This window comes from Myotis yumanensis, unplaced genomic scaffold, assembly GCF_028538775.1.
Source record: "Myotis yumanensis isolate MYYU_CA2020_CCGP unplaced genomic scaffold, mMyoYum1.0.hap1 SCAF_1, whole genome shotgun sequence".
NCBI classification, from domain to species: domain Eukaryota; kingdom Metazoa; phylum Chordata; class Mammalia; order Chiroptera; family Vespertilionidae; genus Myotis; species Myotis yumanensis.
Genome location: NW_027223752.1, coordinates 42,705,264 through 42,730,783, shown reverse-complemented (window position 1 = coordinate 42,730,783; position 25,520 = coordinate 42,705,264). Strand labels below are relative to the sequence as shown.

Here is a 25,520-nt window from a genome sequence, read left to right as displayed (position 1 = left end):
TAACAATTCTCTCTTTTTTTTTTTCCTCTGGGTTCTAAATCTGTGTACAGAGAAAGATGGGCAGGAGGCATGAGTGGTCAACCTAAAGTCACACATCGGCTGGGGCGGGGGGGGGCGGGGGGCGGGGGGGGCGAGGGAGCCAGGACTCTAGTCCATATTTCTTGGCTTTTTAACCCCTCTGCTTCCTTTATTAACCCTCAGACAGTGGAGAACGGAGCAGATCTTTTCTAAGGTGCACATATACTTTTGTGCATCTCAGCCAATATAACCACACCCTGAATGAAGCCATCTGAAACACTGTCAGGAGAATGCCAGATATTGCTTTTAATTTTAATGGAATTTTTTCTTTTTTTTTCTTTCGAGAGACGAAGTCAAGAGACCTTGATCACGTGCTACTCTTTGGTCACATCAGACACCTCAGTGGAGTCTCAGTTGGGGGCAGGTTAGACACTAATGGCGATTGAGTGAACACTTGTCAAGTTTGTCACACAGAATCAGTGGGCCAAGAAATGTCAGTATGGAAATAGACTCAGTGTCCTCTGCGCTGCAGGGCTGGTGAATAATCAGAACAGGCATCCAGGAGAGTAGCAAAGGGCATTTTCTGCCTTTCAGAGAGAATTTTCTCACTGACACACCAAGAGAGATGAAAGTGCAATCGTCCTTTAGCTCCATCCAGAAAGTTGGCTCTGAAATGTGGAGCTTCGGGGAATAACCTTTGAGGTCTGCTCTCTTAGTCCTCACTTCTGAAGTTAAGGGCGATGGCTCTGAACAGAAGTTTCACTGATGACAGGCAGCTCCAGGGGAGAAAGAATGGTGAGGACTTAGTGCAGACCCAGAGTATCCTTCAGAGAGGAAAAGAGACTTTTCATTTGGCTATAACGTGAGCTTCTGTGGCACAGAGCTGATATGTAGCAAAAGGTAACCTCTCAAATGACAGTCTGTTTACTATTTTTAACACCTCAATTGGAGTTAAAATAATGGCCACTGGTAGCAATTAAAGAAACATAAAGAGAAGCGTGGTCTTTCTCAGCCCCTACACACCTGGTTGATGATTTGGGAGGGCTGGGGCCATGGCAAGGGCTTTGGAGTTAACAGTCCAAGTTTTAACCTTGGCTCTATCATTTCCTGGTTGTATGACCTTGGGCAAGTTACTTAATGTTTCAAAGCCTTAGTTTCCTCAGCTGTCATTCAAACAATATTAACACACCAAATGCAAAGAAATAAAATTTTTGATGACTCCATACTCCAGAGCAAGCAATTGAATACTTCATGGAAGTTGCTAAATGCATCCTCCAACCCAGTTCCTTCTTTGAAATGGAGGAGAAGCACCTATGTCTCATAAGGGTGCATTAATACAGGTGAAATTTTCTGGCAAGTGCCCAGCATTAGCAAGTACTCAGTAAACGGCTTTTATCATGAAACCATCTTTATTTTTTCTAGTCAAGATTTTCTTTGTCCTTCCTTACTTTATTAAGTCTAAGCTACAAATCACAATAGACTACACACGTACCTTATATAATGCAGATGTGGAGGCTGAGCCCACTGCAAATGCCACTCCTATGATCGAGTCAGCATGGAAATTATCTGCATACGCCATCATGACAATGCCCGTAATTGCCATTATTGTGGCAACTATCTGTCAAATAGAATGCAAATAAATTAAAAAACAACTGATGACTCTATATCCCTGAGCAAGCAATTGAAGACTTCACGAAAGCTGCTAAATTGCTTTCTGAAACCCAATTACCTGTGTACATCTGTGTACAATTGTAGAAGGGTCTGTATTAACAAGAAATTGGTATACTCATGAGACATACAGGCAGAGAATATAAAAGCTGCTCACATTCAAATCAAAGACTAATAATTTTATTGTAATTTTTTAGTTCAACTTTCTAGAGATTTATACCGATATTGGTGAAATAAGGTCAATAGGAAATCAGTTCTATCTAATCTTTTCATCTATACTGTATTCTTTTTCTTCAAATATTTTAGCATACATTTTAATCAGCCCCTTGGATCAATGCATGTTTCTGAATACCTCCACATAATGAAGATTTGATTAGGGAGATATATTGATGCAGCTAAGAGGCAACATATAGGGCAAGGGGAAAACAGAAGTGAGTAATTTCATAATCTATATAATAAAGAGCTAATATGCTAATGGTTGTGATGCCCTCACGTGTAACAACTGATCAGCAGGCACGGGTGGGTGGAGACTTACAGCATTGGGGGCTTGCGTCACACCATCACAATCCATCACCAGGAGGCCTGGGGCCCAGTGGAGGCCTCCACGCGACAAGGCCTGGGGGTCCTGCAATTCCACACAGCATGGAGGCGGGATCCCTGGCTCTGGCCTACCTCTTTGGGGCAATCCATCGAGGAGCCCCAGATGGGTGGGTGGGTCCTACCTCTTTGGGGTGATGGATCACAGGGCTCCTGCACTGTGACAGGGCACAGGCCAGGCTGGGGGACTTTTCCCCACCCCGCGTGCACAAATTTCATGCACCGGGCCACTAGTAGTTTATAAGGAGCAAGCTTGCACTGTCACTTGGAATATCAAATGGAGGCCGGTTCTTCCTTTTGTTTTCATGTAAATTAAACCACAGAATGATAATTTTATTTAATTATTCTAGAGTATTAATTGCATAAAGTGAAATGTTCATAGTTTGATTATAGTCATAATGATTTACTATAAATTGATATGATGCTCGGTATATTTAAAACAGGAGTCCAGCCCTTTGTGAAATGCTGGTTTACACTTGTTTCTTTAATTATCTTGAACTTGAGCAATTCAGGCATTTTAAGGGTTGTCTCACCAACTTTAAAACCAAGATACAACTTTGTCAGAAATTTAAGCATATGTGACGATTAATTTTGTCAAGCTTTAGTTTTGAGTATTACCAAGTAAATCAATTTCTCTGTAGATAGCTTCCTCATATGTCATTCAAACATATTTTTCACATGTGATTAATGTTTGGTTTTTTTGCCCTTTTGAACATTATTAGTGAATTCTCTATTACAACAAAATGTAGATCTTTAACATATAACTGCAGACTTGCTCAAGGCCAGCACAATGTATGTTAATGATGACACATATAATTTAGATGCTGCTGAAGCAATTCTTTTGTTAATGACCACCAAGAGCAAGTGCACAGTGGGCTTCAGAGCCAGCTCCATACTAAAGCGTCCTTTATGAAAAACAGCAGGAGAACTTGAGAACAGACGCGACGTGTCAGCAGTGAAAAACTGTCTTCATAAAGTGTTATCCGGGAGGCTGCTTGATGGGAGGTGTTTCTCTTGCTGAGTGAATATCATATTCTCTGAAGCTTCCAGGCATGTGTTCTAGTTAGACAATGCCTCAAACTATGGGGAATAGAATTTAATACACACACCATGAGGTTTCAAGGAAATTTTCTAAACAAGGAGCCATAGACTCAGAAGTAAACATGAGGAGGTGGGTATCTAGACCTGGAAATTCTGTGAGGGCTATCATTTTCTTCGTTTTGCGGATTTACAGTTCAGCCAGGGATTTGAGAGGTTTCTCTGGGAAGTCTGATTTCAGAGAATGAAAAGGCTCTTTCAACGCTGGCATCTTCTGATTTGTTTTGTGTTTAAATGATGTCCACGGGTTAAAGTGTTCAGGTGCACACACAGATCTCCCCGTAAGACTGAACTTGTAAGATAATAAATTTGAATTGATATTTGTGGGGGGTTTTTTTTGTTTTGTTTTGTTTTTGGCCAAGTATTCGTTGTATTTCTTGGTCAAATAAACAAAACAGGGTTAAAAGAACACAATATTAATCCTAATGAACTTTAACATCATGTGCTGTTTCATATTTAAAATTACTAAAAGTATTCTATCATATATAATTCTGGGTTTAGGGAATTATGAAAACAATCAGCCCAAACAAACAAACAAACAAAAAGCACAAAACAAAATCACCATCTAGAAAGGGATGAAAATAATACTGTTATCCCCAGGATCTGGGCCTGGTTGGAAACTATTCTTTTTCTGAGTCATCCATTAGTAAAAATTTATATGCATAATATTACTATTATAAATTTTTTCTCAAGGTAGAAATTAGATATGGACAAAGATTACATAATTTTTAGCAATTCAAAGTTAGAACCATGGTAAGCCTCTTTGAAACCTCCATTATATTTTATATTCAAGTGCTTGTGAAGATATTAGGCTGGGCCACTTAAATTGACATATCAATTACAGCGGTGTCTCTTTCAATTGCCTTCATGGAGAGAAGCATTTTTCACTTCAGGGGGTCAGACAACACTGTTAGCTAAGTTCTAAAACGTGAAAATCTGAATATTTGAGATGTTAAAAAAATTCTTCTCTCTGGTATGAACAGCCATTTATAGATGAATCATTTATAGGTTATATGTATAGGTTTCCTGGGGAGAAAGCTAAGTTAAATTATTTTCCACATTTTAATTTTAATGCCACAACGATCCGATAGAATAAGTTCTCTATGGCCACGTTTTAAAGACTTTCCTATCTACACAGAAGGGAAGGGATCTCGGCTAATCTAGAAAATGCAGGAGAGTATTGGGTGAAAGTTGCTTTTGGAGCGTCGTTCGGATGGTCCCAGAGTGGCACTGCCTGGCTCCATGGGTTCAACTCTTCAAACTTCCAGAGAACAAATGACACAAGCACAGATCTGAGTCACATGCATTTTCAGAATTGATCAGTCAGTAAGGAAGGATTAATAGTTTGTTCTCAACAGAAAAACTCAGACGACTCTTCTTGGGCTCAGGACACTGGAAACGTGCCTGCAGGAAGCCAGTGCCTTAAATATTGTGTCAACAGTGCTCCTATGTGCACAACCACACGGTGCAACACAGAAATGCATCCAAGCACTTGAGTGTGCACATGAAGGACTCTTGTGTTAAACTCGCACCACCTGCTGGGGCCACCCCCTTGGCTCCACAGACACTCGGCTCTCACAGCCTATTCCAGTTCCAGCCCATCACCAGCCAGAGGGGTCTAACTAAGACAGAAATCCCACCACTACCATCACCTGAATCTGTTTGGCGTGAGGAGGTTAGTAACCAGTGACCATAAAACTGACAATGCCTCATTCTTAACTTTCTGACCCTCTCAGTCCTCGCACATCATGCTGAGCCCATTATCCCAGCAGGCCACATGAGCGACACCACCTCCGCAGATGGTTACCTTCCTTTGCAGGTTCAACCCCCTCTGAGAGCCTCCACATCAACTTGCAGGGCCAATTGGAGGGACCATGAGGCTGTTGGAGCCTGTTCCTGAAGCCCAAGAAGGACAGAAGGCTAACATTTGGGGATTTCACTGTGCTGTAGACCTCCCGTGACCCTGCATGAAAGCTAGCTTCTTCCACCCCTTAAAGAATTCATTTGTACAAAGGCTAGAGAAGCATCTGGCTTTTGGCTGTTTTTGTTTTCTTGTATGGTCTTTCCCCCCCCCCTCTTTTGGCTCAGGCCCTCAAAAATCGCAAGGGTCTGGCCCTTTTCTGAATCTTCATGAGGATTTCCAGCCTCATTACATTCACTGGGTTTCCCCTTGACAAATGGTTTCCGGAATTATTATTTCCATAACAATATCAGCCCTTCTAGGGTTCAGGGTACTAAAATGAGGCTTTAATTGCTTCTATTTCTATTTGTAACCCCAACATCTTTCCTTAATTTACCTTGTGGTCAACTGTTCCTGAAGCTGGGTGGGGCATGGGGGAGGCCCAAGCTGACAGCAGCCTCTAAAGTGAAAGGCCTCAAAGCTGCCCTGCCAGCAGGGCTGTACTCAAGTTCAAGACTAAAGGTCAGCAGCCAAAGGTGAGATACGCATCAATGGCTTGGCCAGTGAGACCTGCTCCAATGATCATCCTATTTTATCTGATTATATTTAGATAGAGTATTTTCAAGAAACCATGTCTATATGAAATCATAAAACATATTTACATGTTACATTTAGGTTCCATGAAAAGAATCATCTGTTTTACTCAGATCCAATGAAATTGGTCAGGATTTGAAGTGAGAAAAATGAAAGAGGTGGGCAGTCCACTGTGTGTGTGACAGGTGGAAGGTAGATCCCTAGAATTGGTCAGGCTCAAGGGGTGCAGAACCTACAACCAAGATTCCCACCCCCTACTCTCTGCCACACATACACATCTATTTTTATATGAATGAAATCCATCTGAAAATGATCTCAATGAGACCAAGATGGAAAGAAGGAAAAGAAATGCCAGAAGGAAAGACTAAAGAGTGTGTGTGTGTGTTGTGGGGTGGAGGGTGGGGGGGTGTATAGAGTGGATCTATTGACTATACCTTGATGAAGGGGTTATGGATTCCTTCTGGACATAAATCAGAGCCCCCACACTTCCTGTATTCATAAATAATTTTTCCCCCAAGAGGGGGTTGAAAAAGATGAGTCTTACTGTCCATCCTCAACTGCCTCCTTGAGGAACCATCAAGGCTCTGGACAGAGGATTCTGCACTAACCTGAATGAACAGCGACTGCATAGATGTCAACCAAAGACAAGATGGAAACGAAAGGTTATCTTGAATCATGTCTAAATGCATGATATTGGCACAAATAAGCAGCAGCTCAGCTCCAGTGTCCTGATTTAGAGCGCTCTGGAGCCCAGTTTTAATTCAGAGAAGTGCAGTTTAAGCAATGAGAGATTCACTCTAACTGACATACTCCAGTTGGTTCTTGGCGCATGTAGGAAAGGCTCCAAAGGAGCCACAGTTTGAGAAGTTAACTGTATAGGGATCCAATTATAGCTAGAAAATATGTGGGTGCCAAGCTAAAGGAACATGAATTCATCTCCTAAATCTGCTAAAAACAAAGAAACCTGGGGTCTGCTGAACCATTTACCACCCATCAATTTTCTTCATATGTTCAAGGAAATTTTAAAAAATAAAAGAAAAAAATCAATTAATAATATGAAAAATAAGGAAGGGGCAAGATCTGAAAGAAAATATTTTAACTTTCTAGTGTGACATTTACTTTTCATTGGAGGGAAATAGATACCAGCGACAGAGAAGAGAAACCAACCCAGTGGCTTGTTTTCTTTAAGAAAACCCTTTTTTATTAAGGTGGTTTCTCTGCCTCTCATGGATTGAAGAATGCTAGCTACCCAAGGAAAGATCTTGGAGATGGGAAAACACCCATTTTCACCAAAGCTCAAGAACTGGATTCTCACCAACACCTTTGTGTAGAGGGCCGCCTGGGAAGCATCTAGGCAGTTTCTTATTATTGTCAGCTGAGCTCAGAGCGTAGGCAGAGCCACGCCCTGGGAACATGCTTCCCCAATAAGGCTGGACATGTTCATCAGGCAGGGGCGGAACTAAATATGTAAATCTAGGCCTTCAAAATAAACCTGCTGTGTGTCTCAGGCCGCTTTGCCGCCTCTCCATCAGAGAGGATGGCGCCCACCTGGCCCCAGTTTAAAATCTATTTCTGCATCTTGGTCTTTCTTTAATTTCTTAATCCCCAGCTCCTCCGCTCAAGAACCTGTCATTTTCCCGTGCGGGTCGAGGGAAACAGAAACAGCCCACCACACCTTTGCAATTAAAAAATGATCTTTTAAAGAACTAGATAAATTCCCATGGGATGATCATATATCAGCTGTAAGCAACTATTTATGAGTTTCCTAACACACCAGAGTTTACCAGAAAATTGGCTGAAATGATTTCATAACAGAAAACTAAATGTATAACAGATTACCTTTCCATCTATAAGTCAATCAAGAGTCCAAAGAAACAAACTAGTAAATTATTTATAATACAAAATTAATTTCTATGTGAGCATTGATAATTCTGGCCAACCGTTGCTCCAGGTAAAGCCATCTTTACTGATATTATAACTTAAGGCATCCTTCATTCTGTTCACGGTGTTATTTGACATAAAAAACAGGCCATATATTTCATCTTAAATGTAATCATTCTTGGGGTCAAGCAAATGGAATTATAATCCAAAAATGATTTGTTCCTAAACTACCGAAGCCTCAAGAATCAGTTAGAAATATTAATTTTAATCTGATGAGCCTTTAACTACTTAGAAAAAGAGAAGTCCTAGTGAGGTGGCACTTACAGGCTGTGCTTAGATTATTTATGGACGGGGCCAATAAAAGCTGTGTTTACGCTGTCAGTATTCTGTTTGCCCTCCTTTAATTTCTCAAATGACCTAATTATGCATGTTCTCAATATGTCTTAGGAGGAAAAGAATTGCTGAGATTGTCAAAAGGCAAAATGCTGAATGCGTTCTGGTGCTTCTCCTATTCCCTGACCTGATTCTGGGCATCATTAAAATTACACCTTGACAATCTTCTGAAACATGGCTTACACCCTTCCCAATGCTTCACAGTAAGAAGAGAAGCATTTCCTGTCATTTAACAAGAAAAGTATCTGACTTCTACCAACATGCCTGACACTAATGCTTACCATTTTGCCATCTATGATGTCTTACTTTGTGTATATATTTATAACAATTACTTATGGACTCCTCAACATTTTTTCTATCAGGTCTTATTACTTACAGATGCTGTTTAGTTTCCTGAGGCTATTGTAACAAATTACCACAAATTTGGTGACTAAAACCAACAGAAATATATTCTTTGCCAGTTCTGGAGGTCAGAAGTTTAAATCCAGCAGAGCTATGCTCCCAGGGGTACCTCTAGGAGATAATACATTCCTTGCATCTTCCAGGTTCTGGTGGCTGCCCCAGTTTCCCTGGGCTTGTGGCCACATACTCCAAAATCTGTCTCTGTGGTCACATTGTCTCTTCCTCTTCTGCGTGTCTCTTCCGTGTGTGTCTCTTATAAGAATACTTGTTGGACTTAGGGGCCACTCAGATCATCCAGGTTAATCTCCTCTTTGCAAGATCCTTATTTATGTTGGCAAAGACCATTTTCCCAAATCAGGTCATATTCACAGGTTCTTGGGATTAGGACATGGACCCCTTATTGGGCACCACCACTCAACCCCAGACAGATACCAATTTTAAAATGGCAATGCTTTGTAGCCTCTAGGCCAGTGGTTCTCAACCTTCCTAATGCCGCGACCCTTTAATACAGTTCCTCATGTTGAGGTGACCCCCAACCATAAAATTATTTTCGTTGCTACTTCATCACTGTAATTTTTCTACTGTTATGAATCGTGATGTAAATATCTGATATGCAGGATGTATTTTCATTGTTTGAGACCCACAGGTTGAGAACCGCTGCAGGCAGATTTACCAAATCTGTGATTTAAATGTTACACAGCTGAGATTTTTTTTTCTTAAAAGACCTCAAATAAACATTGACCCTCCTGATGCATTGAACTTGCATCAGGAAGTTCCATAGTTAGATGCATTCATTCACTCTAATGCAATTGGTTTTCTCACTGGTCAATCTAATAGTCAATGTATTGACTTCCTTTTGGTATTCAGATGCTACTCTATTTCGCCCTCTTCTGACAAATTCTCATGGTTAATCCATGATGGAAGTAGAAAAGAGAAAGATTTAATAAACATGAGTTCATTTACTATATCTTCAAATATCTTTTGAGCCCCTACTTTGTCCCCTGCACAGGGCATGTGACCTGTGCAGATGCATAGAGCCCCATGACTAGAAGGGCCCCATTCCTGGTTTAATGGTCTGCTTGGTTTAATGGTTTAATCTTGAAATTATTCATACTTTTTAACAGGGGACCCTGCATTTTATTCCGCCCTGGGCCCCACAAACCATGTAGCTCCTCCTGAATGGAGCAGTGAGCAATATAGGGAAGGTCCCTGCTCTCAAGGACTTGTCAGGGTAACTGATGGTGAACAGCCAGCACCAATGTTCCACGTATAAAACATGAAGCTTCCCTTTGGTGTCACATCTAAGATTAGCTGGTGGAATGTGTGGGTATATTCTAATGGCATCATGGGCTGACTCAGTTTCTCATCTTGTCTTCTGCCATAGCTTCCTACTTCTTGTTCATGTCAATCTTTAGTCCTGAATTTCTGAGCAGCATCTCCAATGATACAACCAGAATTTGCTGATTGGCTATTTTTAAAAGCTTTCAGGGTTATGGCGATCATAAGCTTTCTAATATAGACAGTAACGTCAGTATTCCAGGGCCCTGGAATCATTGCAACAAGAATAACATTTTGATTACAATCATGGACATCTCTTTCAGAGAACAATAATTATGTGATGTTTATCTTCTGGGAAAGGCTATTCATTTACACCTCTTTCTAAAGAATTATTTCCCCAATATTTCCATCATGGTGGCATGCTAGATTGTATAAATGAGATCTGACTCCTTAAATTTGCATGTCTTTCAATCAATCTAATATAGACTAAGCATACAAAAACAGTTTTATAAAATCCATGTTACTTTTGAAAGGAATAAACTCGGAATTGAAGTGGTTGGTTGAAGTTTAATGCAGTTCAGTTAATTTGTACCAAGAAGTACAAGTTGTTGCTTTTAGTTCCATTTCTAGACTAGTCACACGGATATATGGCCTAGCACTGTGCCATCACCAGGGACTTTAACTACTGTTTGTTTATCTTGTCTACTTACACTGATACTAATTAACTCCATCTCTGGGGGAGAGAAACATGAGGAAGTTATCCCAACATATGCTGATTGAAAAAAAAAAACACACCAAATCATAATCTTTACTGTGGCTAATTTGCTCAGACCTTCTTTCCTAAGGACAGAAGGAGTTGATCATACCCTTAATTCTTTAAAAAAAGAGAACCTATTTTCCATGTTTTAGTGCCTCCTGTTGAAATCAGCTGACTGCCCAATGGAAATCTCTTTATCCTTTCATGATGTTGCAACTGCCTTGGCATCCTAACCCATCTTCAAATTCCGTTTTGTACTCGGAACTAATAGGAAAGTTTTACAGAAACTCCATGAAACAAAGCAGCTCTCCTGATGCCAGGATTTATGACCAAGGGCAGCCTCGCGCATTGAATCAAATGTGCCATTACCCTCACTCCCATGAACCTGTCTTTCAGCACGATCCACGACAGCAAGAAGACAAAGGCTTTGTTACAACAGAACAGAGCGGAGACATCCGTGGCTGTCAGCTTCTTTAAAGCCAGTAAGTACAGGTAGTTCGTCAAAGTCCACAGAATAGAAAAGGGAGCAGTCCTTTTAAGAAAGAGCTTCAACGTCAGACCATCTTCCCCAAAAATCCGACTGCATTCCCTAGGAAAGAAAAAGAGGTGAATAGTCAGGTATTATTTGTGACATCTTGTGTTGACACCCATTTCCAGGCAAGAGCACAGAACATTCAGGACTCATTGGTCATCTGTGGAACATACTGAACCAGTCCTGCCACCTACAGGCCACAAGGGTTCCACGAAAAAGAGCCTGCATCTCCCAGGCACAGAGCTAGGCCTCTCCTATTTAGATATGCGCTTGAGACCACTGGGCAGCCATTCTGCTGTTGCCCAACAATCTCAGGGAAGCCCAGAGAAATAGAGAAATGTGTGGTTTCTGGGATTATTAGCTATTGAAAAAGAGAAGATTCTTTCCCAAGGGGAGAACGTGGCAGGACCCAGATGGCTGCTACTGCATGAACAGGCTGCAATTCTCAGCCTCAATATCCTGCAATGACACACATGGCTTGGGATTCTACTATTTCTAAGACACTATGCTTCTTTCTAATATATCTGCCCAATTGGCTAATTTCTTTTTTTCTTCAGCATTTTAAACCAGAAAAAGAAAAACACAAAGAAAATAAAAACAAACTCAACAAGATATAACTTTGCTGTATACAAACATTCGGCTATTTTGGAGGAATCATCTGGATTCATTGTACAAAAACAGTCACTTTGGTTAAAACTTTGATTTGTTTGATTTCTGACTAAATTGATTATTTAGCCCAAGGGGCAATTTTAATCAAAGTGTTCAGGCCAGTGATACAGACAGGCAGTATTGGAAGTGATAGAATAACTGCTTATTTGACTATACACTGAAAACAGGCCTGCCACTGGGAGATTTCGGCTTTATTTTTTCTCTCACTCAGTTGTTCATGAACATTCAGACATCTGTTGGTCAACTATCATTTGCCAAGCATTGTACCTTCAGAGTAATTTAAATGTCTTGTTCAAAGCAACAGGTTACTAACGTTTGCACATTTATAATGAAATATATTTACATGGTTCCAGAAGGTACTAGTACTAGTTTTTCTTCTAGTATTTTCTGAAGAGAAATAATTGTGCCTCAAAGTATTGCAAACCAAAGTAATCCTTAGCCATGCTAGTCTCATGAATGAAGCAGGAGAACCTCATGGTGGGGGAAGTGACAACATGGCCAGGCTCTAAGCACAGCGGTGTGGCCTTCAACATAAATCTCATAGAAAATATTGCTGAGAATGCTGGGAATTGCAAACTAGAGATCCCAGGAAGGTTAAAAATGCAATTTGCACACATAGAAACTGTGTAGTTTCATGCGGGAGACCACCAAAGAGAAGAATTTTCATAAAGCGAAAACATGATTCTCCAAAGGTAAACTTTACCTTGAAAGACACAAAACTTTAGTGAAGGGACTAAGTAACCCAAAGGCAAAGCCTTTGTAAAGGAAACACAAATGACATGTGCTCTCACACACAGGAAAATAGATGGCCTCTCTCAGACCCTACAACCGCGGAGACACTAGAATTAGAGCCACACATAGAACAAGCAGCCGTTCCCTCAGAACATCCTGGGCACACGGTTTGTATTCTGTATTTTCAAGGGATCTGCTCCCGGAGAGTCTGCCAGGGAGAGCTAGAGTTGAGAGTTGTAGGTTAGTCCTAACATCTACAACTACTAAATGCCTTCAATATACACATTTATGGAGAACCACAACAAACCCATTTCTGATTAAAGAATGTCTTTTCTTATCACTGGCCCTAGCCAGTGATGGTTCCTCCTTCCCAGAGCCCCCCACCAGGCTGGGTTGAGTGCCCTCGAGCAAAGACTTTGTATATACGCAAGCGAATGTTAGACCCCTAGGGGGAAGACCAACGGAAGCACATGGACAGGGAGAGCCGCAGCCCCGCGTGCGTGAGCACACACACACTCAGAGCCCCCTGCAAGCAAAGCACTGCTGTGGGAGGGCCCCCACCCTTGCCTGAAGAGACCGTTCTTTTCACCTGGCTCACCCTGTCCCCCAGCTATTGACTACCTAATCGTTCCACTCGTTTTCCCTTTCTCTCTCGCTGCCAACCTTCTCTTCATTTGTCACTGCTGTTGCAGGAATAAGAAAATGCTCTCCAGTCAAACACCAGTTCACCCGTGTAGAACCTTCTGCTATTTAAGCATTAAGGTGCTAAGAAATGCAAAGACTCAAAAAAGAATCTATTTCTACAGAGAAGCAAATAAAGTGCGTCTCTCCTCGGGATGATGGGATCAGAATTTCTAGACAAGCGGCATTGAGAGGGGGAGAAACTTGGACTGAAGCTTAGAACTTGGGGCACTGATAATTTAATCACAGCCATCATCCTTACAGTACTTGCTAGTTACTGACCTTTTTCTGGTGTCATTTCATCGGTGCCTGACATAGACAAATAGATCTTTCCCTCTAGAGACTTTCTTCCTGAAGAAAACACTCGTGTTCAAACTATAGTATATTGTGTTTTCTTTTTCTTCTTAAATTTCAAATTCACCTGAGGCGACTGAATTCTCTTGGTAGTATATAAATGGAATGATGGAAATATCAAAAACGACTTCCAAATGGACAGCTGTTACCATCGAGATTTGATCCTTGATTAAAATGTCTTTCCATGTTAGTGATAAGAAAAAAAACTGGGAATGCTTTCATGCTATTCAAGAGAAAAGAAGAAACTAGTGAGAGGGTCTGGTGCCATGGGACAAATTCTGTTCCTGGTCTTACACACTAATTTCATTTTCCCCTTCTTCTGCCCAGTTATCTTCTTGGCCGATGGTGTTGATGGGTCTACAGGAGAAATGAGATCAAGGATCTCAGAGTTTTCTGCTAGCATTTGCTTCTCATCTGGAGGTAGGCCCTGGGGAATATTCCCTTCAAAGACGATTTCCCGGCTGGACAACAGAAGCTCTTTGGTTCGGTTTTAGAAAGGGTCAGCTTCACTCTCTAAACTCAGAGTTAGTCTGACATGAGAGATGTGGTGAAGATGAAGCTTATTGCCAAAACACCTCTGTCAGCAGCGGCCTCTTGGAAATGGGTTATGTTAAATGAAACCCATTTGACTTGCTCTGAGGTCTTCTGAGGTCCTACTTCACCTACTCACTTTTGCTGTTTGTATCAGCATGTGTGTCTAAACCACAGGAGCATTCCAGCAGCCACGCCCGCCTTGGGTGCACACAAGTATTTTCAAATAAGGACAATTTTAGTCTGATAATCACGCTCTCTGTGATCATTTATTAAATAGTATTATTAAAAAGTACCTTGTGCCCCAAGATCATATCTTTTTTGATGGGTATCAAATACAAAATATCTTTTAGCAATCACAAATAGATATAAAGCTTTTATCTTTCCTCCGAACCAGAACATATTTATTTTTATTTTTATTTTTATTTTTATTTTTTTTATTTTTTTTTATTTTATTTTTTTTTTTTTCGCTTAAAGTATTACAAAGGGTATTACATAAGTGTCCTTTTTTCCCCCCCGCCCTTGACAAACCCCTACCCTCCCTTACCCCCCAGTGTCTTATGTCCATTAGTTATGCTTATATGCATGCATACAAGTCCTTCGGTTGATCTCTTACTCCCCTCCCTCCTGCCCCCCAACTCTCTCTGGCCTTCCCACTGCAGTTTGACAATCAGTTTGAGGCAGCTCTGCCTCTGTATCTATTATTGTTCAAAAGTTTGTAATGGTCTTTATTATCCATGAATGAGTGAGATCATGTGGTATTTTTCCTTCATTGACTGGCTTGTTTCACTTAGCATAATGCTCTCCAGTTCCATCCATGATGTTGCAAATGGTAGGAGTTCCTTCTTTTTAACAGCAGCATAGTATTCCATCGTGTAGATGTACCACAGTTTTCTAATCCATTCATCTACTGATGGGCACTTAGGCTGTTTCCAGATCTTAGCTATGGTGAATTGTGCTGCTATGAACATCTGGGTGCATATATCCTTTCTGATAGGTGTTTCTGGTTTCTTGGGATATATTCCTAGTAGTGGGATCACAGGGTCAAATGGGAGTTCCATTTCCAATTTTTTGAGGAACCTCCATACTGCCTTCCATAGTGGCTGCACCAGTCTGCATTCCCACCAGCAGTGCACAAGTGTTCCTTTTTCTCCACATCCTCTCCAGCACTTGTCGTTTGTTGATTTGTTGATGATGGCCATTCTGACAGGTGTGAGATGGTACCTCATTGTTGTTTTGATTTGCATCTCTTGGATGATTCGTGACTTTGAGCATGTTTTCATATGTCTCTTGGCTTTCTGAATGTCCTCTTTTGAAAGGTGTCTATTTAGATCCTTTGCCCATTTTTTGATTGGATTGTTTATCTTCTTTTTGTTAAGTTGTATGAGTTCCCTATAAATTTTGGAGATTAAGCCCTTATCAGATATGACGTTGGCAAATATGTTTTCCCAAGAGGTGGGTTTTCTTGTTGTTTTGTTGATGGTTTCTTTTGCTGTGCAGAAGCTTTTTATTTTGATGTAGTCCCATTTGTTCAGTTTCTCTTTAGTTTCAACTGCCCTAGGAGCTGTATCAGTGAAGAAATTTTTTTGGCATAAGTCTGAGATTTTGTTGCCTTTGTATTCTTCTAGAATTTTTATGGTTTCCTGTCGTACATTTAAGTCCTTTATCCATTTTGAGTTTATTCTTGTGTATGGTGTAAGTTGGTGGTCTAGTTTCATTTTCTTGCATATATCTGTCCAATTTTCCCAACACCATTTATTGAAGAGACTATCTTGGCTCCATTGTATGTTCATGCCTCCTTTGTCAAAAATTAATTGAGCATATTGGTTCGGGCTAATTTCTGGACTCTCTATTCTATTCCACTGGTCTATATGTCTGTTCTTGTGCCAGTACCAGGCAGTTTTGAGAACAGTGGCTTTGTAATACAGTTTGATATCTGGCATTGAGATCCCACCTACTTTGTTCTTTCTCAGGATCGCTGCAGCTATTCGGGGTCTTTTTTTATTCCAGATGAATTTTTGGAGAGTTCGTTCTAGATCTTTGAAGAAGGCCATTGGTATTTTAATGGGAAGTGCGTTGAATTTATAGATTGCTTTGGGTAGTATGGACATTTTAATGATGTTGATTCTACCAATCCAAGAACATGGTATGTTCTTCCATCTGTTTATGTCTTCCTCTATCTCTTTTTTCAACGTCCTGTAGTTTTCTGAGTAGAGGTCTTTAACCTCTTTAGTTAAGTTTATTCCTAGGTATCTTAATTTTTTTGGTGCGATGGTAAATGGGATTGTTTTTCTAATCTCTCTTTCTGAAAGTTCACTATTGGTGTATAGAAATGCCTCAGATTTCTTGGGGTTAATTTTGTATCCTGCTACATTGCCAAATTCATGTATTAAGTCTAGTAGCTTTTTGATGGAGTCTCTAGGGTTTTGTATGTATAATATCATGTCATCTGCAAATAAGGACAGTTTTACTTCCTCTTTTCCAATTTGGATGCCTTTTATTTCTTCTTCTTGCCTAATTGCAATGGCTAATACTTCCAGTACTATGTTGAACAGGAGTGGTGAGAGTGGGCATCCCTGTCTTGTTCCTGTTCTTAGGGGAAATGGTGTTAGTTTTTGACCATTGAGTATGATGTTGGCTGTGGGCTTGTCATATATGGCTTTTATTATGTTGAGGTATGATCCTTCTATTCCCACCTTTCTGAGAGTTTTTATCAAAAATGGGTGTTGGATTTTGTCGAATGCTTTTTCTGCATCAATTGATATGACCATGTGGTTTTTTTCTTTCAATTTGTTTATGTGATGTATCACATTTATTGATTTACGGATGTTGTACCATCCTTGCATCTCTGGGATAAATCCTACTTGGTCATGGTGTATGATCCTTCTGATGTACTGCTGGATCCGATTTGCTAAGATTTTGTTGAGGATTTTGGCATCTATGTTCATGAGGGATATTGGCCTGTAATTCTCTTTCATTGTGATGTCTTTACCTGGTTTTGGTATTAGGGTGATGCTGGCTTCATAGAATGAGCTTGGAAGTGTTCCTTCCTCTTGAATTTTTTGTAGTAGTCTGAGGAGGGTAGGTTTTAGTTCTTCCTTGAATGTTTGGTAGAACTCCCCTGTGAAGCCGTCTGGCCCTGGGCTTTTGTTTGCTGGAAGCTTTCTGATGACTGCTTCAATTTCTTCCATAGTTATTGGCCTATTGAGGTTTTTAGATTCTTCCTGATTGAGTTTTGGAATGTTGTATTTTTCTAGGAATTTGTCCATTTCCTCCAGGTTGTCTAGTTTGTTGGAGTAGAGTTGCCCGTAGTATTGTTTAACAATCATTTGTATTTCTGTGGGGTCTGTTGTTATTTCGCCTCTATCATTTCTGATTTGGTTTATTTGGGACCTTTCTCTTTGCTTCTTGGTGAGCCTGGCGAGGGGTTTGTCAATCTTGTTTATCCTTTCAAAGAACCAGCTCTTGGTTTCATTGATTTTCTGTATTGTTTTTTTGGTCTCTATGTCATTGATTTCTGCTCTAATCTTTATTATCTCCTTCCTTCTGCTCACTCTGGGGTTTTCTTGTTGCTCTCTTTCTAATTCTTTGAGTTGTAGAGTTAGATGATTAACTACCATTTTTTCTTGTTTTTTGAGATAGGCCTGTAGAGCTATAAACTTCCCTCTCAGGACTGCTTTCATTGTGTCCCAGAGGTTTTGGATTGTTGTGTTTTCATTGTCATTAGTGTCCAGGATGTTTTTAATTTCTTCTTTGATGTCATCGGTAACCCAATCAATATTTAATAACATGCTATTCAGCTTCCAAGTGTTTGAGTATTTTGGGTTGTTTTTATTGTAGTTTATTTCTAACATTATGCCATCGTGGTCTGAGAAGATGCTTTTTATGATCTCAATCTTCTTGAATTTGTGGAGACTTTGCTTGTGACCCAATATGTGGTCTATTTTTGAATATGTCCCATGAGCACCTGAGAGGAATGTATATTCCGCAGCTGTGGGGTGTAGTGTTCTGAAGATGTCAATTAAGTCCATCTGATCTAGTGAGTCATTTAGGATTGCTGTTTCTTTGCTGATTGTTTGTCTAGCGGATTTATCCAGTGATGTCAGTGGTGTATTAAAGTCCCCTACTATGATTGTGTTATTGTCGATATCTCCCCTGATATCTTCCAGAAGTTTTCTTATGTATGTGGGTGCTCCTGCATTGGGTGCATATATGTTTACCAGGGTTATATCTTCTTGTTGTATTGATCCCTTTAGTATTATGAAGTGGCCTTCCTTATCTCTGGTTATGGCCTTCACTTTGAGATGTATTTTGTCAGATATAAGTATTGCTACCCCAGCTTTCTTTTCCTTTCCATTTGCGTGAAAGATATTTTTCCATCCCTTCACTTTCAGTCTGTGTGAGTCCTTTCCAATGAGGTGGGTCTCTTGTAGACAGCAGATGTATGGGTCATGTTTTTTTATCCATTCAGCCACTCGATGTCTTTTATTTGGAGCATTTAGTCCATTTACATTTAAAGTTATTATTGAAAGGTACTTGTTTGTAGCCATTTCTTTTGTGTGTGTGTGTGTGGCTGTTTTCTTTCTGAGCTTGATATTTCTTCTTTTACACCAGTCCCTTTAGCATTTCTTGCATGGCTGGCTTGGTGGTGATAAACTCCCTTAGCCCTTTTTTGTCTGTGAAGCTTCTTATTTCCCCTTCAATTTTGAATGATAGCCTTGCTGGATAGAGTATTCTTGGATTCAGTCCTTTGCTTTGCATCACTTTGTAGATTTCCGTCCATTCTTTTCTGGCCTGATGTGTTTCTGTTGAGAAATCATTTGATAATCTAATGGGAGATCCCTTGTATGTTACTTTCCGCCTCTCTCTTGCAGCCTGTAAGATTCTCTCTTTATCCTGAACATTTGCCATGGTAATTATGATGTGTCTTGGTGTGGGTCTTTTCGGGTTCACCTTGTTTGGGACTCTCTGGGCTTGTGTGACTTTTTTCTTCCCCACCTCAGGGAAGTTTTCTGATATTATTTCTTCGAATAGGTTTTCTAATCCATGTTCATCTTTCTGTTGTTCTGGCACCCCTATTATTCGTATGTTGCTTCGTTTCATGTTGTCCCAAAGTTCCCTTAGGCTCTCCTCCTGTCTTTTAATTTTTTTCTCCATTTGCAGTACTGTTTGAGTGTGTTTTGCTTCCTTGTCTTCTAATTCACTGATTCGGTCCTCCGCTTCTCCCAGTCTACTGTTGATACTTTCAATGGTGTTTTTTATTGTAGCTATGTCGCTCTTCATTTCTTCTTGGGACTTACTTAAGTTGTTGATTTTTTCATCTGTTTCTTCTAGCTTCTTGCATACGTAGTTGAGTTTTTCATCTGTTTCTTCTTGCTTCTTGAACATCCGGTGCATGTACTCTAGGAACCTTATTCTGAATTCTTTTTCCGTCATGTTGCATATCTCTGTCTCACTTAGCTGCTTTTCTGGCGAGTCCTCCTTTTCTTTCCTTTGGGGGTTTCTTTGTCTACCCATGTTTGATCTCACTGACATTACTAGTTGTTGAATCGTTCAGTGGCTGGACCCTGGGTGGCAGTGGCTGCTCCCTGGGTGGCAGTGGCTCCTCGGTCTGTGGTTGCTCCTTGGGCGGTTGTGGTAGCAGCGGCTCCTCTGTTGATAGCAGGGCCTCTGATGGGTGCTGTTCACAGTTGTGGTGGCTCTTCTGGCTGGTGGAGGGAGGCTTCAGACGCAGCAACTGTTCCCCAGGCAGAGCGTGTGGTGATCAGGAGGCCGCTGTTGCTTAAATCTGTTGCGTTGATTTAGAGGCACAAAATACAACACAACAAGGCACAACGTACCAGGCACTGAACACTATTGTATTTACGATATTACTAACCCCAAATAAAGGTGGCCACTCTTGCTAAGAGAGTTGGGAGATAAGGGGGAAAGAAGAGAAAAAGGTAGAAGAGAAAAAAGAAAGAAAGAAAAAAAGGAGTGCAAAAATGAGATTGGAAAAGGGAGGGGAAAAAGAGGAGGAAAAAAAAAAAAAGAAAGAAAGAAGAAAAAAAGTAAGAGAGAAAAGAGAGTGAAGTGTAAAAGGGGGAGAGACTATTTATGTGAGGAGAAAACTCCTATAGGTCCGCCACTAATACCAACAAATTGCAGCAACAGATTCCTGGAGATGAATACAAACTACAAACAACCAATAATATCAAGCGACGCAAGGGGACAGAGAAGCGCAGAAATAACCGGGGGGGGGGGGGGGGGGGGAGAGGGAGGGGCAGGAAAATAAAAAGAATAAGCAGTCTAACCTCACAAACAATAAAAAACAAAACAAAAAAAAACAATATACTCGTCAATCAGGCAAACAACGATAAAACAATAGAGAGAGAAAAGAAGAAGAAGAGAGAGAAAAAAATGGATAGTGAAGGAAGATAAGGGAAAGGTGTATAAGGATTTAGAACAGTGGATTGGACATAGGATATTTAAGCAGGGTTAAATTTTGACAGAGGGTAAAAAGAATAGGGAAGATCTAAAGCTGGAGTAGGGTAAGAGAAACAGGACAGCAAAAGGGAAAAAGTGGGGAAGATTGTTTAGCACAGAGGCAAATTGAGGTAGAGAAAAATGTTGCTAAAGGAACGATGAAAATAGAATGGAGAACATTAGTCCCAAAATAAAATAAAGACAAGATAAAATGACACTTTAAAAAATGGTAAAATGGTAGCAGTAATAATACTAGTTAAAAATAAAAATTTAGTAGCTGAAAGGGCAAAATCGGGTGATGGAGAAAATGAAAAATGAAAAAAAAATGTTTTCTTAGTTAAAAGGAGAAAAAGTAATTTAAAAAAATAAAAATAAAAATGTGCAGTAATGCAGGTGCTTCAGATCTTCTACTCTTCTTATTGGCATGCCCGGAATTCAGGAGAATGTTGACTTTCCCTCTGATACACTGTTCCTCCTTGTTGTAAGCCACAGTCCTTATTGCCTTATCTGTATTTACAGAGGAGTCAGTTCGTGGCTCTGCCTCTGGGTGGCAGTGTGTCTGGGTTGACCTCCGAGGCTATAAGTTCTCTCCGACCAGGAGCTGCCTATTGTACCTGAACCAGCTCCGCCCAGAGGTGGTTCCCCCGGCGCCACTCCCAGCTCTGTTTCCCAGGCTCCCCAAAAACAATCTTCCCCTACAAGCTCTGCTAGTGACCCCAACTGGGCACTCACATGCACTGGGCTCAACAATCAAACTCACAGAAGCAAGAGGAAGTGTGCAAACAAGAGCCTGGGAAGCTGTTCGAACTCGCAGGGTTCCACCCTCCAGAACCGTGCGGAGTGTCCGCGCGCGCGCTCAAGCCCCTGGCACCAACAAGCAGCCGGCTATCAGGGAAACTCTGAGGCAGCCCCCCTGCATCCAGTCCAACCATGGGCTCATTTATAGTGTTACCTTCTGGCAGCAGCCCTGCGGGAGCCCTCCCCCCCTACGAGACACGCTGGCCTCTATAGGCACGGATTTTGGAGAGCGCGGATTTTGGCGGACGCAGATTTCCCCCTGCGCCCGCGCGCGCGTTCCTCGCTCCAACCTGAACTGCGAACCGCACCTTTGAGGTAAGTCTAACCTTTCCGTGGAGGGGTGCACGTCTCCCCTTGGCTCTTGCAGTCGCGCTGTTTGCAAATCGTTGCCTCCGGGTTAGTAGCCGCCGGGTTAGTAGCCGATCTCTGGATGCCGGTAAACGCTGCCTGAGATGGCGCGGCCTCGCTGCTGCGCTGGCGCCCAGAGGGAGGTTTCAGCCTCAATCTCTAACCATCCGCATTTTTTAGGAGTTTTCTGTCTTTCCTGGCTGCAGACTGTCTCTCAGCTGAACCTCCCCAGCTTGATCGGGCTGATTGTTACCCGTTTCAGCTGCTCGCCCCTATCTGGTCCGGGACAAAGCACCAACACGTCCGTCTAAGCCTCCGCCATTTTCTCCCCCGAACATATTTATTTTTAAATTGTTCTTTTTCATTTATTATAATTGAATTTTCATGGACACGCATGGGAAATGAGCTCACAGTGTGACTTTACCATTCTCAGGCAACTCCAAGCTGGTGATAGAAAATAGAAGTTGAAGATACACCCTTTCCAATTGGTAAAATTTTTAAAAATAGCCTTATAATCACCAATTATAATAGCCCTTCCTTCTGTTCTTTAGAGATCTGGGCAAGAAGGAAAGGTTCTTTTGGCTCCTGCAAGGCAAACTGATAGTCATTCAGCTGAGGAGCAACAAGCTGGTGTAGAGAACTGTCCCTTTCCCACTGCCATCCACGGGGGGTCTGACTGCTGCTTCCCTTGGTGCTCAGAGTGACTGTCCTAGAAGTTATTCCTTAGGTCTGGGCTTTTCCTTTCCGAGAAGCTGTCCCTTAGCAGAGGAATTTTGACCCAAAAGCTGCTTTTGCCTTGCTTGAGTGCTGTGCAGGGCTGGACGACAGGGGCCCTGCCAGCATCCTGAGCTCCAAGGTGTGGCTGTAGAAGCCAGGGTGAGCACAGAGAAACTGCTAGAACCATGGCACTATCAAGTTCATGGCTTGCAAACCAACAGACATGTGCTCCTAGCCAGCAGAGAACGGCATCTTTCAAAGTATTCCAGGGCCAAACTTCCCTTTGCAGGGAATCAGGTCATTTCATTGGCTTAGGCGCCACAGTGTCCAGAACATTGAGCAAATGTTTTTGTAACAATTCAATTATTAATATAGTTTTTTGTTCTGGGATGGAGACACTGGGTGTACTTTTAAAACATGACTTTCAAAGATAAATAGGTCTGGATAGAAATCTGGGTTCCTCTATTTATAAGTGTGTGACCTTGGACAAGTCATTTAACCTTTCTGTAAAAGGTGGATGTTATCACCAATGATGATTAAATAAGGCAAGATATGCAAAGCTCCAGTACAGTGCCTAGCATGTTGTAGACACACAATGGTTTTTTGTTTTTGTTTGTTTGTTTGGTTTGGTTTGGTTTGGTTTGGTTTTTTTTTTAGGGGAGGAATTATCCTGTTTCCTAGTGTTCATTACCAACCTTAGATCCTATATCTCCACACTCCCCAAGTCAACTGCGCTCATATTCCAAAGAGATGAAAACATACATATTTGCATGAACATATTTTAGAACACCTCCTATTGGCCATTTAACAAAACCTACCTGAATTTTTTCATTGGCGATTGCTTTACTTGAGCGGTGGCTAGATGACCGGAATAATAGACTGGGAAAAACATAATGTTCCAGTTTGTTGAGAACCAAGTCATGAAAAATGGGCAGTAGAAGTTCTTATAAGTAATTTTTACAATCTGTGTGGTTCCAACCCAAGACGATGACACTGACAAGATGATCAAGAGTCCCCAGACAGCCTTCAGAACCACGGATGAGCAGGACAGGCAGCGAGCCTTGATTCTGTTTTCTTGGCTGCTATTCTCGGGATTAGTCTGTGTTCCATCATCCCCTGAAAACAGGAAAGGAATACAAATGTGTGGGAATGGAGTTATGAAACAGCAATCAAAGAGGCAGGCAGCAGAATCACCAGTGGTTCATCATTTGAAGAGACTTATAACTGGCTCATGCTCTCTCCAGAATCTCGGTCTGTAAGGTACAGTATGTATTGGTCTTCCATCCAGGCCATGACAATGTTCATGAACGTGGTGGATGCTGTGCTGTTTCCCAGGGCACTCTACCCTCTTCCTTGTAAAAGCATCACACATTTCAGCCCCAAAGACTTTGGTCTTGGCCACACGACCTGCTTTGTCTAATCAAACATGGGCAGTGTAACACCTCCCAGAAGAGCTTTTTAAGAGGCATCACAAGGTCCCACCAGCTCTTTTGCGAGTCCTCTCTGTCTCCAGAATGGCAAGTACCAAAGAGTTGCTGCTCTTTTGTTCTATGTGGCAGAACAAGCAGAACCCACCCAAAGCAGCCTTGTATCTGCTGATGAGAAAAGTGAGTGAGAAATAAGTATTTGTGGTTATATTCCACTGAATTTTTTTTTTTAAAAAAACTGCAGCAAAGATTACTATTAAATTGGAAAACAATGTGCCCCAAAAATAGAGGAAGTCCTGACTACACAAAATCGTTCCCCACCTCAGGACAAATGACTATTTAATGTAGTCCTGGAAGCACAGTGAGTTCTATTTTGTTTTTTACATTTACTAAAAATATTTAGTAGCTTTTTTTTTCACACTAAAATAGTCAAAGCACCTGAAAGTGACAATCCTAAAGGCCTTCTGCCATGATAGGGGAAACAAGTTCAACAATAAGTGTATGTACCTGTCAGGAAGTTAAGTGAGAGAAAAGGTCCCCCTGAGTCCCAGTGCTGAGATGTCAGGTGGTAGAATCCTGGGGGAAGGGAGGCAGAATTATCTGCAAGATTCTCTTGTGTCTGCAGTACCTCCCTGAAGCACAATGTTTTATCCTGGTAAAGAGTGTGGTGCAGTCCACAGATTGCAGGTAGATGGGTTTCTCGCTTTACATCTGTAGAACCTGCTTGCTCTCCTGCTGAATGCATTCCTATGGCTTAATAAGCCAGGTGTGAATGCCCCACTGGGATAAAGCTTTCCACCCAGCTAAGGCCTCCTGATATAATTATTTGGAGAGCAGGCGTCCACAGTATGGAAAGTGAATTCTTCACTGGGGATTATAAACCAAGTAAGGATGAACACAGTTACTACACGACTTCCAAGTCTACAAACAGTACTGAGTTTCTTGCATCTAGGTCTCCAGAGGATGAAAACCAAATCTTGTGGAGGCTATCAGAAGCTAGTTAGCTAGCTGGGTCCCAGGGGTTCAAAGATGAAAGACTTGAGTTCATGGCCTGGTGGAAAGCCAGAAAGCACATCTCAGACAGTGTGATAAGGGCCAACTTTGGCAGATACAAGGCCATTACAGAGGCAGTGGACAAGCACTTATTACGGGGAGATGATCAGGAGAAACTTTCATGATGCAATGACATTAAGCTGAGTCTGGAAGTATGAGTTAGCCAGCTCCCTTGACAGTGGACAGTGAATAGCTTTCCTTGAAAACAGTTGTGCAAATTCCCTCTATGATCATGTGGCTTATGCAGAAAGTGGAGGGGGAAAACTTAGAATTAATAAGAGGGCAGAATAAGAGACTCTTATGTTGGGAGGCTGGGAAGGGAACACAAACCTACCCCATTAAATAGGTGTCATCATTCCCATTTTATAGATAAAAAACCTGAGACTTGGCTGAAGATTATCCATGGCTAACTCCAAGTCAGTATGACCTCAGGGTCCAACCTTTTTATTCTGAATATTCATTCTGTCTGGGATTCAGGCTTGAGCACTCTGTTCAAGCACTGGAAGTTTCAGAAATGGTTGGGAGGAATGACAATCTTGCATGATGTTTAAGAGAAGTGACACTGAAGGGATCACATTTCAGGTCACATTTTTCTCAGGGACTATCTCAAAAAGGAGAAATGATTCT

General features: G+C 41.3%; 1 protein-coding gene across 1 annotated transcript in view; it reads right to left on the bottom strand.

Moving 5' to 3' along the window:
• Positions 1–25,520, bottom strand: part of SLC35F4 (solute carrier family 35 member F4) — a 174,485-nt gene that overhangs the window by 5,246 nt on the left and 143,719 nt on the right. The window contains exons 3-5 of the mRNA XM_070403765.1: positions 23,232–23,529; positions 10,956–11,175; positions 1,511–1,636 (exon numbers count right to left, since the gene is read on the bottom strand). Coding sequence (XP_070259866.1) covers positions 1,511–1,636; positions 10,956–11,175; positions 23,232–23,529 — 644 coding nt within the window. The remainder of the gene's footprint in view (positions 1–1,510; positions 1,637–10,955; positions 11,176–23,231; positions 23,530–25,520) is intronic.